The following is a 16,278-nucleotide window of genomic DNA, read 5'->3' as shown; positions in this document are numbered from 1 at the left end:
TGCTTCCAGCTTTAACCTCTGAGTGATGTCTGGAGCTAGCAGACTGCTTGGATAGAGTCAATCAATAGCATGCTATCTACAATAGAAACACACTTTTAATTACATATTCTCAAATGAGGATGTCAACCCTCCCTGGAAACTAAAAGCTTCTTCTTTCCATTAGATCAAACACAGTGGAGCAAACCTTTTACATAATACACTGAGAGATATAACTATTGTGGTCAATAGAAGATAGAATAGAATTAATATAAGGATAGCAACAAATAACTACAGTTATATACAGGATCTGTTATCCGGAAACCTGTTATCCAGAAAGCTCTGAATTATGGAATGCCGGTCTCCCATAAACTCCATTTTATCCAAATAATCCAAATCCAAGGTGATTTCCTTTTTCTCAGTAATAATAAAACAGTATCTTGTGCTTGATCCAAACCAGGGGTGCAACTACAGAGGAAGCAGACTGTGCGGCTGCAGGGGGGCCCATGTAATATAGGGGCCCCATGAGGCCCTAATTTATATAAAATTTCAATAAATATTGGTAAAACAGGTCAACCTTTTGGGGGCCTGAAAAATAATTTGCTGTGGAGCCCAGTAATATCTAGTTACACCACTGATCCAAACTACAATATAATCTTTATTGGAAGCAGAACCTGCCAATTGGGTTTATTTCATGTTTACATGATTTTCTAGTGGGGTAAGATCCAAATAACAGAAAGATCTTACATCTGAAAACCCCAGGAACTGAGCATTCTGGATAACAGATCCCATACCTGTAGTTAAGATTACCCTTTCATTTCTGGTGACAAGCCTTGCATCTGCACCTTTCACTCAGTAGTATTATAATCATTTAAAGAAATACTGTAAATACAGTTGTATTTATTCCTAATTTATTGCTGATCAGGGAGCAGGAACTGTAACAAAATAAAACTCCTTCCTTCATCATAACAAAACAATGGGTTATTGCAATAACAGGTGCAGCGTTTGTTTTTGGTCTGTTAACCCATATCATCTGATACACAGGTAATATTTACTGATCTGCTGTATAAAAACAGACATGTGCTTCTGTTCTTATTTGTTGGTATGTTTACACAATTAAACTTTGCATCGGTAATTAAATTACCCAATTCCAGTTGTTCATGAAATTAGGTTTATTAGTTACATATTTTATACTCCTTGTTTCAAAATGATTTGGAGCCTCAAATGCAACATAGCATGACTATTTAAATTAGAATATTGATATTCTGAGACAATTTACAATTGGTAATTTTTTAAAGTTATTTATATATTTCCCCTAGCAACCAGGAAGTGAATTGAATGAGAGACTGGAATATGAATATGCAAACAACTGAATTGGAAAATAAGTAAGAAAAATAACAATAAAATTGTAGCCTCCGAGAGTAATCTTTTTTTTTTTTTGTCTGCTGGGGTCAGTGAAAGCAGAAAGCAGAAAAGTAAGGCACATAATTACAGATCTATAAGAAATAAATAATGGAGACCAAATGCAAAGTTGATAGGACATTCTGTAACATTCTAAAAGTTAACTTAAAGGTGAACTATAAGGCGTTATTTACTTATTGCACTTTAGGGCAATTGCCATGTTTTTAACTTACAATTTTGCTAAGATGCCAGTGTAATTGCAGTCCCCAGATGAAAATGTTAGTGATGCAGTTGCAACTAATGTGTTCAATTTTTCACATTATAGCAGTTCGACACAAAAGTGATGGAACTGCACTGAAAATTTTCAATGCTCAGTAGGCTTCATATTCAGCAGAGGGGGGTGATATCAATCCAACTTGCAGTGTATCAGTAAAAAGTGACTGAAGTCTATCACAAGTCACATGACCTGAGGGCACAAGGGAAACTGACATATGAGATATGTCTAACCTCATGCCAAAAAAAACAAAACATGAGTTTGCTCTTTTTAAAAATGGATTTCAGTGCAGAATTCTGCTGGAGCAGCACTATTAACTGATGCATTTTGAATATGTTTTCCCTTTAAACAGGTGTATCAAACAACAGGTGTGCAAAGTCTATTGGGGGCTACAGTTAGTAAGGCTTCATCCCTTGTTAGTGTATTAGACACGGACAACAATCTGAGTTGTAGACATTGGATTGGAGAATTTTTTTGGGAAATGAGCTTGGAGTATGATACCAGAGAATTAGAAGTAGGTTGTCACTGAATGTTTTCACACATTTATTCTATTCTGCTTGTGACAAATTCCTGAGATACTCATGTCCTTTTCATTTTCTTGGGTTAAAAATATTATAATGTGTTTTGAAAATAAGTTTATTATAGTTTATTATAAATAAGTTTATTAGATAATAACTTTTTTTGGTGGACCTCCTAGTTTTTTATTTAGGCATTTCAATGGTGATGGGCATTCTGTTGTATTTTTAGCAACTCATTTAAAGTAACTATTAGGGGGTTATTTACTAAACTCTGAAAGCAAAAATCAAGAAAAATTTGTGATTCTTATCTTTTTTATAAAATAGGACTTCTCAGGACATCTCAGACCTGTCGAGGTTGCATATAAGTCTATGGGAGAAGTACCAAAGATTTATTGATGTGCGCTGAGTTTCGTGCAATACCCCAACGTTTTCGGGTGAAAATTGCCAAAAAAACTTGAAAATCGTGAAACTCAGATGAAAAAACCCCAAAAAATTGTGAAAATCTGATTTTTTACCGCAAATCTAATTTTCGTGAAAATGTAATAATAAATAAGTGTAAAAAAACCCGAGTGGATTTCATTGGAGTTTGTAGCAGACAATATTGAGATAGATTTGGACTTTTTAAATAACCCTCTTAGACTTAGATTATTTCTTCAATAGGCATTTTGTCCTGATTTATATGGAGGCTGTAATAGTTCACATATGTCAATATTGTACTTAGATACTCTTTGTGGAAAAAAAAAGGCTCAGATCTCCTGGAGCTCAGGGCATATTTCACTTTACACATTTACAATTGTTGTTGGCAGCTTTATTTCAACAGGCATTTGTAACTAAATCTTTGAGCATATTATAAAGCAGGGTATGTTTGTACAAGTTACAAACTGATAACACTACAGCATATGTGAATATTAAGGACCCTGTGCCTTCCTTGTTGTAATTTTGGATTCTTAGGGTAGGGGCACACGGGAGATTTGTCACCTGCGACAACTCGTTCGTTTTGTTGCCAGTCATTATGCACACAGCACGATTTGAAATCACCTGTAGTTCCAAAACGCACTGAGACCCTTTTTGGAGCGATTTGTCAGAAATAGCATGTACATAGAGAAGTACTGAAATCTCCTGCAAGCACACACACATAGAGATTAGTAGCCGCAATAGTATGCAAATTCTTAGACGTGCGCAATAGTGCAGTTACGTAAGGACGCTAGCAAAGGGAACACCATTCTTTTACCAAATGCTCGAAGCAAGACACAGAGGAAACTCCTTTGTGTGTGTGTGAGACTATATCATTTATACCTATGCGTATCTACAAAACAATGAGCGAAAAACAACATAGAACACAGTAGCTGTTTTCTGTTTCCTCCATGGGAGGAGAAAGTAGAGCAACGCACTATGGGATACAAATGGCTCCAGAACAAAAGTCGCTTGAAATCTTCGCTTGCACAAAGACGATCGCCTTGTCACAGAGACTCGCTACCATTAAAGACTACAATTTTTCGTGTGTACGCTGTTAAAAATAATTGCTGTCCATTGTACTGTTCCATTAATACTCTCAGTTGTCCAGCTAGTAAAATGGTTTAATTGTGAGTCATAAACTAATCAGTATCACATTTGTTAGATATGTGCAGTTACATCATTCCTTTTCATGTGATGCGCGTTCTGTCATGTAGCAATCCAGACAAAACTAAATAAAGTTATTTATCATGGGTATCTGAAAATCTTATAAATAGTTTTATATTAGCACATTTCAATTCCATTAGTTAAACCTTCCACAGAAATCAAGCACAGGGTTAATGGTGTCTCAGGAAGGGCACTTAACCAGGGAGTGAAAGTTCCTTCTGTAATAGTCATTTCAGAAAGAAGAAATCACATTAGAATAGCAGTAACGTGTCAAGCTGTCAGTTGTACATTAAAATGTCAAATGTTTGTAATCTTTAATCAAAAAGCATTTTCTTCCCAGGACAGAAAGTATTATTCTGACTACCTGTCAATCTCGTCGTCCCTCTGTTTGTTCTTGTTGCTCATAACATATTCAGTTAAAAAATAATCTGCTGCTTTTTAAAGGCTAATTTGTTTCCGTGACAACAAGTGACCTGTCTCCTAGTTGTGCAAAAATGATCCTTATCTTTTATTTTTGGTATAGTCTAGATGCTGCTGGATAAGACCTCTGAGCTTTACTCTCACCTAAAATCTTCAACAGATAGACCTGCTTTGTGTATCCTGTATCTTATAGCTTTTCACACAGGATGTAGTGTAGTTCTGCATGTAGTGATAATTATGCTGGAACAACTGGCATCTTTAATATTATTTACACAGAAATATCTTTTGTTTTTTCCATACTTCTTTACCAATTGCATGATAAATAACTAAGCTTAAATTATTCATTCATATAAATCAAGGGCATTGGTCTTTCAGCTCCTGCTTTATAAACTTATCAGGGAGGGTAAGTCATGCATATACACTTTTGAATGATTTTGACCTGCCATGTATTATAGCTTCACCTAATGCCAGGGAACAGGAGATAAAGAAAAAACACACAGCAGCCTCAAACAAGCCCTATGAATGAATGGAACTGCACTCTTTTAGTCTGTGCAGGTCTCTTACAGAACTTTTATCAGTGTCCCTGTTGTGCTACAATGATGTTTTAACTACACTACATTCCTACTAAGTTTAACATCAGAAGCTTTCAGAATGTGACATATTAAGCAGAAAACCATCTGCCCATTTCCTTTTTCTCAATAAACGACCATAAATGAGGCATTTTACCTGGTTTACAGCTCACAGAGGAAGAACAAAAATTGCACAGATCCATTCCCAACTAAAGGTGGCCATACACAGGCAGATTAAAGCTGCCCCTTGTGTGGGGGCTCCCGACGTGTCCTCTCAATCGATATCAGGCCAAAAATCAGCCAGATATCGATCGGTCAAGTTTGATTTTTTTGTACCATCCAGGACCGCATCGTCTAGTTGATGCGGCCCTGTGACCCGTCAAAGCCCATTCGTAGTATTGTAATCCAATCGTTCGGATTCATCCGATATCGCCCAGCTGTTAGCAGGCATAACGGGTTAAGATCTGCTCGTTTGGCGACCTTGCCAAACGAGCGGATCTTATAGTGTATGGCCACCTTAAAGGCTATCTACATCTACAAATAATGCACCACTGCTGTGTCTCATTGTTACAAAAAGGACTCCATCCTACAGTATCTCAGTGCTCTGAAGAACCACTGCGAGTGGTCTATAGCTGGCCATAGATGCAAAGATATCTTCATTTCATATTATTTTTGGATCGTGTGTGGAGTTTACCGAAATTTTTCATACCATGACAAACTGTTGTTTAGTCGATTGGACAAGTTAAAAGATTTATGTTGGCTACCGATAAGATCTTTGCATGCGTTGCTTATCTGACGATATCAATGGGTGACTGTCACTACTATTTGTCGAACATAACTTTTGTATGATTGCTGTCTGTCAGTTAATGGCCAGAACATCTCCTGATATGTTTTTTCTACTTATATAATGTGAATGGTTAGTTGTAGATCGGCAGACTGACACGAACGAGCGCTCAAAGAAGAAAATCTGTACGTCTATTCCCGGCTTAAGTCACGCGTTTTTGTGCAGGTTTTTGGATGGATAGAGGAGGTGGAAATATAAACTGATGGTGTATTGTGTTGTGGATGATTAAAGCAGCTAAAGAGAGGGAAGTTTTGAAACAAACCTCTTGCTTTAATTGTCGAGGCAAATGACAGTGGTGCAATGTTTGCAGCACAGAGATACTGTAGAAGAACTGTTGTTGTGATTAAAAATCCCCCAAATATAGCAGGCATTTATTTATTTCATTAATTAAAGGTTCTGTGAATTTTTACTTACATTTTTTTAGATACAGATATGGGGCCTGTTATCCAGAATGCTCGGTTTTCTGGATTTCCGTAATTTGGATCTTCATACATTAAAGAGATACTGACACTAAAAAACTACTTTTTTAAAACATGAAAGTACATTAAAAGTTACCTATAGGTCTTGTTGATAATTTTTTGCTGAAATGTTTGTTTTTGTAAGTTATTGTTAGTTGATGTTTCTAAACCTGACTGTTTTGCCAATCTGACTGTCCCATCTTAGCCTGTAAGTTAAAGTTTCCAATACTAACGGACTCCTGCTGTACAAATATGGCAGCCCCCTCATACAGGAACATGGGACATCAGACAGGTAATGTAAAATCATCCTGCAAATACTTTATGTAAGTAGCTTTTAAAGGCAATATTATGATTGATGTAAAAAAAAGAGTTTAATTTCTGGTGTCAGTATCTCTTTAAAGGGCATGTAAAGTCTAAAATAGAATAAGGCTAGAAATGCTGTATTTTGTATACTAAATATAAACATGAACTTACTGCACCACAAGCCTAATCAAACAAATAATTTATGCTTTCAAAATTGGCTACTGGGGGTCACCGTCTTGTAACTTTGTTAAACATCTTTGCAAGACTAAGACTGTGCACATGCTCAGTGTGGTCTGGGCTGCTTAGGGATCGTCATAAACAAAGCTGCTTGAGTTCTGCATGGCTGGGAAGTAAGGTGGGGGCTCCCCCTGCTGTTCATAAGTATGATTGTTTCCCTGCTCAGCAGTTAGGGACCGTCTGACAATTCCTACCCACAGCAGTAAATGAAGGGAGAATTTCACTGCATACAGTCAGGTTTCTTATAAAAATGGTACACATTTTTTAATTAAAGTATCGTGGAGATGGTTTCTTTTTCATTAAAGAAAGTAAAAATGGGATTTTATTTTTTTGCCTTTACATGCCCTTTAAGGGGGTTATTTATCAAAATCTGAAATGTTCTCACTATTCTCTGAATTAATCCATCAATCGAAGGATATTCCTTCGATCAGGAAATTGTTAGGCTAACATTGGCCTCAGTAGGTTTTAGGTGGCGAACTAGGGGTTCGAAGAATTTTTTAAAGAGACAGTACTTCGACTATCGAATGGTCGAATAGTCAAACGATTTTTAGTTCAAAACGTTCGATTCGAATGTCGTAGTCGAAGTAGCCCATTCGATGGTCGAAGTAGCCATATTCGACCATTCGAAATTCTAACTTTTTTTCCTCTATTCCTTCACTCCTAAGTAAATGGGCCCTTATATCTCAGGTACTGTTTTATTATTACAAAGAAAAAGAAAATAATTTTTCAAAATTTAGATTATTTGTATAAAATGGAGGATAACGGGTTTTCAGATAACAGAACCCCTACCTGTATTAGAGGTCTTACTTACTAGGCAACCCTTTTGAAACAAAAAATAACAAAGTGGTATAAAGGTGATACCTTTATTGGCTATCTAAGATAATCATAGCAAGCTTTCAGAACATTTTAGTTCCTTTTTCAAGCTTTTTCAACCTACTGCTTATACAGGTTGGAGAGCACTCCAACAGGTAGATTAACCGCTAAGGTGAGGTTTATTTCAGACTAACTGGCACAGCATGTTTCAGGCCCAGAATGGTGCCCAACACTTGAAAAAGGGCACCATTCTGGGCCTGAAACATGTCATTTAGTCTGAAATAACCTTATTGTTGAATCTGCCTGTTGGGGTGCTCTCCTTTCACATGCATTAGCACTATAATAATGAAACCTATAGTGACACCACATTCATAAAACAAAGAAACCACTCTGAAAATAACGGTTTAACGTAAATCTGTATTGTAATTCCTCTTAAAAACTCATGGCTGTGTTTTTGCAATGCAATCTAGTTTAAAAACAAGCCAGTAGTCTAAAATACCTTTGTTATCTTAAATCACAACACTGCAGCCTAATGATCTTTCATACAACATAAATAGAGGATTATAAGAATAAAAACTAAATCATATGACTACAGTATGCTTTTGCTATGTTTTTCCAGCCTATAAAACAATCATTATTAATTTCTATGAGCACTATTAATGCCTCATTTTCTGCTACAGAGAAAGCCAGATTCCTGTGTCTGGTAAGTATTATTCCCATATGATAAAATAATAAACGAAACATTACAACATTACAACATTACAACAGCAGCTGCTTACATTTAAGGTGCGACATTAATTACATAAAATATTGCTCTCATTTTATTAAAAGGGGCATTATAAAACTGAACCAATATACTGTGTAGTATGTGCTATTGGATAATTCCATATAAAAATTTAAAAACTACAATTTTAAGCTCTTTGGACTAAAGCTTACCTCTGTCTTACATACAAACCAGGGGTTCACATATAAGAATGGACAGAGCTGTATATTTTATTCCCCCACTCCTTCCTTTTAGGATAGATGCTGCATTAGGTGACCAGTGAGTGACACAGAGATCACAAGTAGATCAAGGTAAAATATTTACTGATCTACAGTATATGTGACAGATTCATAATATTGTTTAATATGTTATATATTATATAGACAAGAGCCATGAATTGTTTGTTAAAGGAAAACTATACCCCCAAAATGAACACTTAAGCAACAGATAGTTCATATCATATTAAAGGGGACCCGTCACCTAAAAAAAATATTCAAAATCCTATTTTATCACATTAGTCAAGCAAAATAAACTTTAATTACACTATGTAAATTATTTGAATCTTGTTTCCTTCAGTCTGGGATTTTAAAATTATAGCAAGCAGGCAGCAGCCATTTTGTGCACACTGTTAATAAGGCAAAGCTTGCATCATCTCAGAATCTTGTTTGTGCACCAGAATGGGTGCCCTGGCTACACATTTAAATGGTAAAGAGAACGGGGGAATATGTGGAGAGCAGTGACATCTAGGAAGTGCTGAATGGAAATTGAAAGTAATTGTCTGCCCCGCCTCTATGCCCAGGGAATAGAGGAGGGGCAGACAATATTTGATTGACAGCTGAGATTTTTAAATAAGCTTACAACAGCTATGAATGCTTTAATAAAAAATAGAAATTGGATTTCATGTTTAATTTGAAAAGGACTTTTATTATACAGCTTTTTGTGTCTGGGTGACAGGTCCACTTTAAGTGGCATATTAAAGAATCTTACCAAACTGGAATATATATTTAAGTAAATATTGCCCTTGAACCACCATTTCGTGATGGTCTCTGTGCTGTCTCAGAGATCACCTGACCAGAAATACTACAGCTCTATCTGTAACAGGAAGAAGTGTGGAAGCAAAAGACACAACTCTGTCTGTTAATTGGCTCATGTGACCTAACATGTATGGTTTGTTGGTATGTTTGTGAGTACAGTGAATCCTATGATCCCAGGGGGCGGCCCTTATTTTTTAAAATGGCAATTTTCTATTTATGATTACCCAATGGCACATACTACTAGAAAAGTATATTATTATGAAATGGTTTATTTACATGAAGCAGGATTTTACATATGAGCTGTTTTATGCAATATCTTTTTATAGAGACCTACATTGTTTGGGGGGGTATAGTTTTCCTTTAATTATATTTTTATATGTCCTTATACTATATACTTCAGCATTCTGTGGCCTTCTATACACCTCTTTGACATATAATATCCTTATATTTTTCAGTAGGTTGTACATAATTCACTATATACATGATATGTTCTGTTGCTTAATCTTTCATCCAGAACATATAGTTTTCCTTTGAGCAATATATGTTATACCCTATATGCAATAAAAGGCACAACGTTTGCCCAGGTTGCAGCAGCTGATAGTAGCCAATAAGACATGCTATTGTATGATTGGTTGTTGTTTAGACCATTGCAACCTGCCCATCAGTGTTCTCTCTAAGGCAGTGTTCCCCAACCCAAACAAGCTCGCGAGCAACATGTTGCTCATCAACCCCTTGGATGTTGCTCCCACTGGCCTCAAAGCAGATGTTTATTTTTGAATTGCTGGCTTAGATGCAAGTTTTGGTTGCATAAAAAAACAGATGTACTGCCAAACAGAGTCTGGCTACCAAACAGCCAATCAAAGCCCTTATTTGACATCCCCATGGACATTTTCATGCTTGTGTTGCTCTCCAACTCTTTTTTACATTTAAATGTGGCTCACAAGTAAAAAAGGTTAGGGAACCCTGCTCTAAGGTGTGTGCTCCTGCAAGCGCACACAAATTTTGATAGCAGTGTACACAATAAATTGTGGTGCACACAAAATTTTGTATTAGTACTGACCTGAGCAAGATTTTGTTGCAGTCCCTGATTTAAAATAAAACAACATTTTAACAAAACATCCCCTTAAAGGCAGATCAACCCTTTTAATCAAATAGAAGACTTTTACAGCATATGTTGGGTGTACAGCACTGTATATCATATTATCCAGCATTAACAGATTAGGATATGATATGTATGATGTAATTTACTTTGATTTAAATCCTCTCAGGCAGATACTGAGGGGGTCAATTACTAATGTCCTTTTTTTTATGGTCGGAGTTTTAAAAGGAAAAACACCATTTTTGGTTGAAAAAAAAACTTACACCCCAACTTACACCCGAATGCTACTAAAAGTCCATATAAAAAAAATACTCTATCACAAACATACAAACAAGAAATGAGAGGCTTAAGGTGATTGTGCCCTTTAGTATGGGGCACAAAACCTACAGCTACCTGGCAAACCAGTTCAGGTGTAATAGTGAAATAACTACAAAATAATGAACAAATTAAAACGTAGCCTTTAATATATATCATTAAAACCAAAAAACCAAAAAGTATAGGGCCATGCCCTCAGCATCACAAAACCAATACAAATGTGTAGACCCACTGCCTCAAATCAGTATAGACAGTGCAGGACATTAGCCTTGAAAAACACAACAATTAAAAGCTGCATCAGGTGGTACACGGTGGAGTGAAAAACGCCACAAAGTAAGGCGATCAGTTAAAGTTTAAGGCAGCCTAGTTCCACTCATTTCACCCTCACCTCAATTTTTTTCCATTCCCCAGAGGACAATTCTGCCTACCTACGTTGGGAACGAATGGGAGCTTCTCCCCCACCGTCCACCTATGCTGCCCGACGCGTTTCGCCGTAAAAACGGCTTCTTCAGGGGCATAGGTGCTGGACTCGTGTCTGTGATCGGTTTAAATACCTTTCCGGTAATTTTTCTGCAGTTGCGCATCCTATTAACATCTCTTCCGGTCGCGACTACCTGAATGCGAGCCGCTAACCGGAAGTGGTCATCCGCGTCTGCCCATAGATGCGCCTCAAGCAAAATGCGCATGCGTCAACAGAGTTTTGCCAGTACACGGACGATCTGGGCAGAAAGTGATTATCTATCCCCAACAGTTAAAGCTTGTCATGCTAGATGCGCATGTGCCAATGTGACTTTGCCAGTACTTAGGCTATCTATGTCACTGGCTTCTTTCATGTTAAGTATCTATTTGATTAGCTGTCTAGATTACCTGAAAATATATAGAAAGGCTCAGTTACATATATTTAAAGAGGTACTCATTAGATAAAAAGTAAACACAATAGTAAATAATCAGATTTAACTATTATTTTATTGAGCTACCAATATAGATAATATTATATACAATGGAATCAAAAATTCAGGGTAATGTATATCAGAGGAAGGGTAAGAAAGTAAATCCTTCATTTAGTCCCAACGGGGCTCTGCTTTTCATAGAATAAATCCATTCTGCTTCCTTACATAGCAGTTTTTTGTCAAAATCACCCACTCGTGTGGTATGATTAATTTTTTCAATACCTATGAAATGCATGACCTTAGTATCGCCAGCATGTACTTCATTTATATGGTTGGCTACTGATGTGTTCCTTTTGTTTCTAACATCCCCAACATGTTCCATAACTCTCCGTTTCAGTTGTCTGATCGTTTTACCTATATAGTCCATGCCACACTCGCAACGCATCATGTATATGACACCTTCAGTATTGCAGTTAATGAAATTATTAATATGATGCTCACAGTTATGACTATGGGTAAGACTGTCACGAAGATTTCTACTTCGTCTAAAGGTTATGAGTGGTTGATCTTAGCAAACTTAGTGCCTTTAATTACATATGGGGGTTAGTGTCTTATTTCTCTGTGCTCTTTGCTATAATCTCCAATAAGTCTAATGCATCCTGAACTGCTATTTTTTGACTGGGTAGTCTTCCTTTGACTTGTTAGGAGTAAGTTGCGGTCTGATTCAAGAGCTCTTTTATATGCTTTTTTTAGGGCATTGTGGCTATACCCACGTTCTTTAAACCGTGCATACAGTTTTTTGGCCTCTATTTTATATTCCTCTATTGTGCTGCATAACCGTCTTATCCTTAAGTACTGTCCAACAGGTATTCCTAAGATTGTATTTCTTGGGTGTTGGCTGTTTGCATGGAGCAAACTGTTAGTGGCTGTCTCTTTCCTATATACTGAGGTCACTAAATTATTGTTGTGAACCTTATCACGAAATATTCGGATATCCAAAAAATTAACAGTATTGGCGTCAATTTGAGCAGTTACTTTTAGATTGATGTGATTGATGTTAAGCTTCGCTACAAATTCGTAAAATTTATGACTGGTACTAGTCCATATTAATACTATGTCATCTATGTATCACAAACATGCCAAGGTCATGTAGAATTCAATGGCAAATGTCTATTTTACAATTGAAAGATGTCACGATCTTTCGTACGATAATCCTAAGAAAATGTAGGTTTTCGGGACTCAAATCCAAAAAAAGCAAATGATTTAAAAATTCTTCATGATTTTATCGAGAGTTTATAAAGTATTTTCCTGCACCAAATTTTTTCCATTATTTTCTTTATAAATAAGATAAAATTGCAGAAGGGAGTTTGGTCGTAGTTGTTTTACTAAAATAATGAGAACATTTTGGATATTAGTAAATAATCCCCTGAATGTAGTAAATTGACCACATCAATTATCCTCTTAAATTCACAGTGCACTGCACTGATGGTTTGGATTGCCTTAGAAAAGATAGAAACAATATTCATATTTGTGCATGTATTAACATTTGATTGAACTAAAGGTGGCCATCCATGAGCAGGCTATAGGATTATCCAATGGTAAAATACTGTGGTAGTGTTATTTTGTCAGAAAAGGTTTACTTAGGGCAGACTAATCCTAATGTCTACAAGTCATTGACTTTATTATTGTTTTCTGTACTAAGTGTATTATTATTGAAGCTTTACATATAATGGAGATTGTGAACTTTTTAAGTGTGGTGCAGAGCTACATGAAATGGGCTAAAGGCATTATTAAAAAGTTAACTTATTCTTAAAAAGAAAGAAAAATAGTTTGGGTACCTACTCTGATTGCCATCTCAACCCAGTCTCGTACTGGATATGCCCTAAAGTAGACTACTGCAATTACATCTATATTATATCTCTTACTATGTCTACAGTGTTTGGGTCATTAGGCTAAAAGATGCTAATCTCATCCATGTTTATATTTAGATGTTTTGGCTGCTGAGCTACATAAGCCTATTTTGTGCTACTACTCCAGAAGGTTCAATTCATTTTTTTTTTCTCTATTTATTAAAATTTTCCCGACAGGAATATATTTAACATTACAATGAGTCATGTATCAATTTTCAAGTCATTGTTGTGAATATAACTGTAAAATGAAGGCATTTTAGTTATGGAATTCCCTACTGTGGAATAAACAATTAGTTGGTAAATTCCTCAGTGGCTAAATATGCTGTTTGAAAAATGTTCAGAATTGAAACCGTTTCAAATTTGTGGTAAAATATAAAAGTACGTTGATTCTTTCATTAGGCCTGAAGGGCATCAAATCCTATGGAGGACAACATCTGTCCTGTATACCTCCAGCTGGGCATCACTGACAAGATTTATTACAGTCCATCTAAGGGCTATTGAACTGTTAGGGGTAATGAATGAACAGCCACAACATTTGCTGCAGGTCTTGTAACCTTCTGTTTTACCATCAGTATGGATTTATGCAGCTTAATAAGGATAAAGTACAAAGCACTGTTTTATTATTACAGAGTCAAAATAGACTCTGTATAAGCTTTCTGTAATTTAGAGCTTTCTTGTTATTAGGTGCCTAGAAAAGAGATCCCATACCTGTACTAGATTGCCATCAGTTGAAACTCCTGGAGAAGCTTCTGCACTTTCCATTGGCTATGTCTTTATTATTTATACAATTCGTATAGAATTAGACTCTTACCTTTTTTTTTTCCACTGTGCACTGGAGCAAACTATAAAATTTGCAAACCTTCTTGGGATTTGCAAAAGCTATATAAAATTTGTTCAACTTTTCAAATAGCGAATATTTTTTTTTATGCTACCAACTTTTATTACATTCTTCCATTGAAGATAAGAAAGCAGTGAATAGTGATATTTTAACTTTTAAATATCTTTAATTTATCAGACCTACAGGGGTAGTGATTTGTCAACATTAAAGGGGCAAATTTATCAAAGGTCTGTGAATTTTTTTTAACCCTAATAAATTCGAATGTACTCACAACTGGAATGGGAGTTTATTTATGAAAAAACTTGAACGTCTAATTTTCGATCCAATATGAACGACCTGAAAATTCTAATCGAATTCAAATCGAGTTTTCCTCCAAAAAAAACTTGAATGTCGGGAAGGCAATTAACATCTTCAAATGGTTCAACTAAACTCTGCCAATGACTTGTAAATTAAATCGGCAGGTTTTAGGTGGCGAATATTAGAACTGTATCCAGGGTCGAGGTGTGATAAATCTCACATTGGAATTCAAATTATTAGAGTTGGTGAATTTAAATTCACATTTTTGACCAAAACAAATTTGGAAAATTTGAATTTATCATTAGAACTTTAATAAATCTGCCCCTTAAATGTTTGGCATATAATGTACAACTAGAAATAGAATGCATTTCACATGCTGTCCACACCAAGCACAATTCTCCCATTTCAGCTGTTGCAGCAAAGCTGGCACCTAAATAGCAATCAATTCTCTGTGCCTAAAAAGCAGCTAATGTTGTAACGCCAAATCAATACAATCAATAAAACGAGCAGCAGAGTAAGATGTTAACACATTTATCTTTTGTGTTCTGTTATGGGTCATCTAGGTTCTACTATTGGAAATCTAAACGGATATAGTTAGATTCTGGATTATTGATTTTAGGATTTACCATAGCCCTATGTCTTTGCTAGGCTTTTCCTTTTGGTTGTCAAATAAAGTATAAACACTCATATGTCACTGTGACAGGGGTTGAAGAGAAGTTTGTAAAGTTACAGTATAGTAAAATCGTATTTCAGCACAAGATTGGTGTTAAGCTAGCCTTGTGTTCTGCCTCTAATGCTCTCTGCTACCTGTCTGTTCTACCATCTTCACCAGGATTTAGCCTGCAGATTAGGACTTTAAACTGTCATAAATCTCTTTTCCAACATGTTTGGCTGCTGGAGTTGCTCAGAAGCATCCCAGATATAAATAGGATCTTAGTACACAAGGTGCTGCTTCAAGGAGAATCACAGTGTTTTGAGTCAGCTTTTAGTACCCGTTGTATATTCATCACTCCATTCCTGGTTCTATGTCTATGCATGCAGCTGGCTGTGGTGTATACGTAAGGTAGAACTTTTGACCGGATAGCAAAATGAACTATTGCATGCAAGAATTCTATGATGTGCACCAGACTGCTGCTAACAACTGCTGCATGCAGCCTCCTGATTATTGCACATATATTGAAGGTAGTCAGAGCTACAGCAGTTCTGAGGCTCAGGTCCTATCCGACAATAACATATATATGGAACAGGCCTGGGCGGTGAATCAACCTTATACTTGTAGTTACCCTGGAAACATGTTTAAAAGCGAGTACTCTGAAATGGACCTGGCCCTGAATCAGTACAGCCAACCTGAGTATTTCACTGAAGAAAAAAATACTTTTCCACAAAGACAGTCTCCGATGTACTTGCAGAAAAAAGGTAGGGGCAAATCTATACTGGGCTTCTTTCTCTTTCTATATTAACGAAGAGCAGTTACTTTTGTGCATGTGCATTCACCTCCATCGCTGTATAAGGTCGCAAAAGTTGCAGCTTTTAATACACATTTTTATTTTGAAGCTTGTCTCTAATCAACCCAAAGCTGTGATCCAGGTTGCTAGGAGATTAAATGATTTTTTTTCCTCCAGGCAATGGGAATTTTATACTTTTTATTTTCATCTTGCATGCCATTTTCTTTATATTTGTAGTATTACCCCCTTCAGAA

The 16,278-nt window shown here is 36.2% G+C and overlaps 1 protein-coding gene across 4 annotated transcripts in view; it reads left to right on the top strand.

Annotated features, from left to right (window-relative positions):
* thrb.S (thyroid hormone receptor, beta S homeolog) overlaps positions 1–16,278 on the top strand; it is a 220,983-nt gene that overhangs the window by 188,461 nt on the left and 16,244 nt on the right. Inside the window, exon 1 of one of the 4 annotated variants that reach the window (XM_018268613.2) lies at positions 15,376–15,995. The exons of the other annotated variants lie outside the window; for them this stretch is intronic. Coding sequence (XP_018124102.1) covers positions 15,668–15,995 — 328 coding nt within the window. The 5' untranslated portion in view covers positions 15,376–15,667. Of the gene's footprint in view, positions 1–15,375; positions 15,996–16,278 lie in introns of those variants that run through there. 4 annotated transcript variants of the gene reach the window in all.

Source organism: Xenopus laevis, chromosome 6S (genome assembly GCF_017654675.1).
Source record: "Xenopus laevis strain J_2021 chromosome 6S, Xenopus_laevis_v10.1, whole genome shotgun sequence".
Lineage (NCBI taxonomy): Eukaryota > Metazoa > Chordata > Amphibia > Anura > Pipidae > Xenopus > Xenopus laevis.
This window is presented reverse-complemented; position numbering and strand designations above follow the sequence as displayed.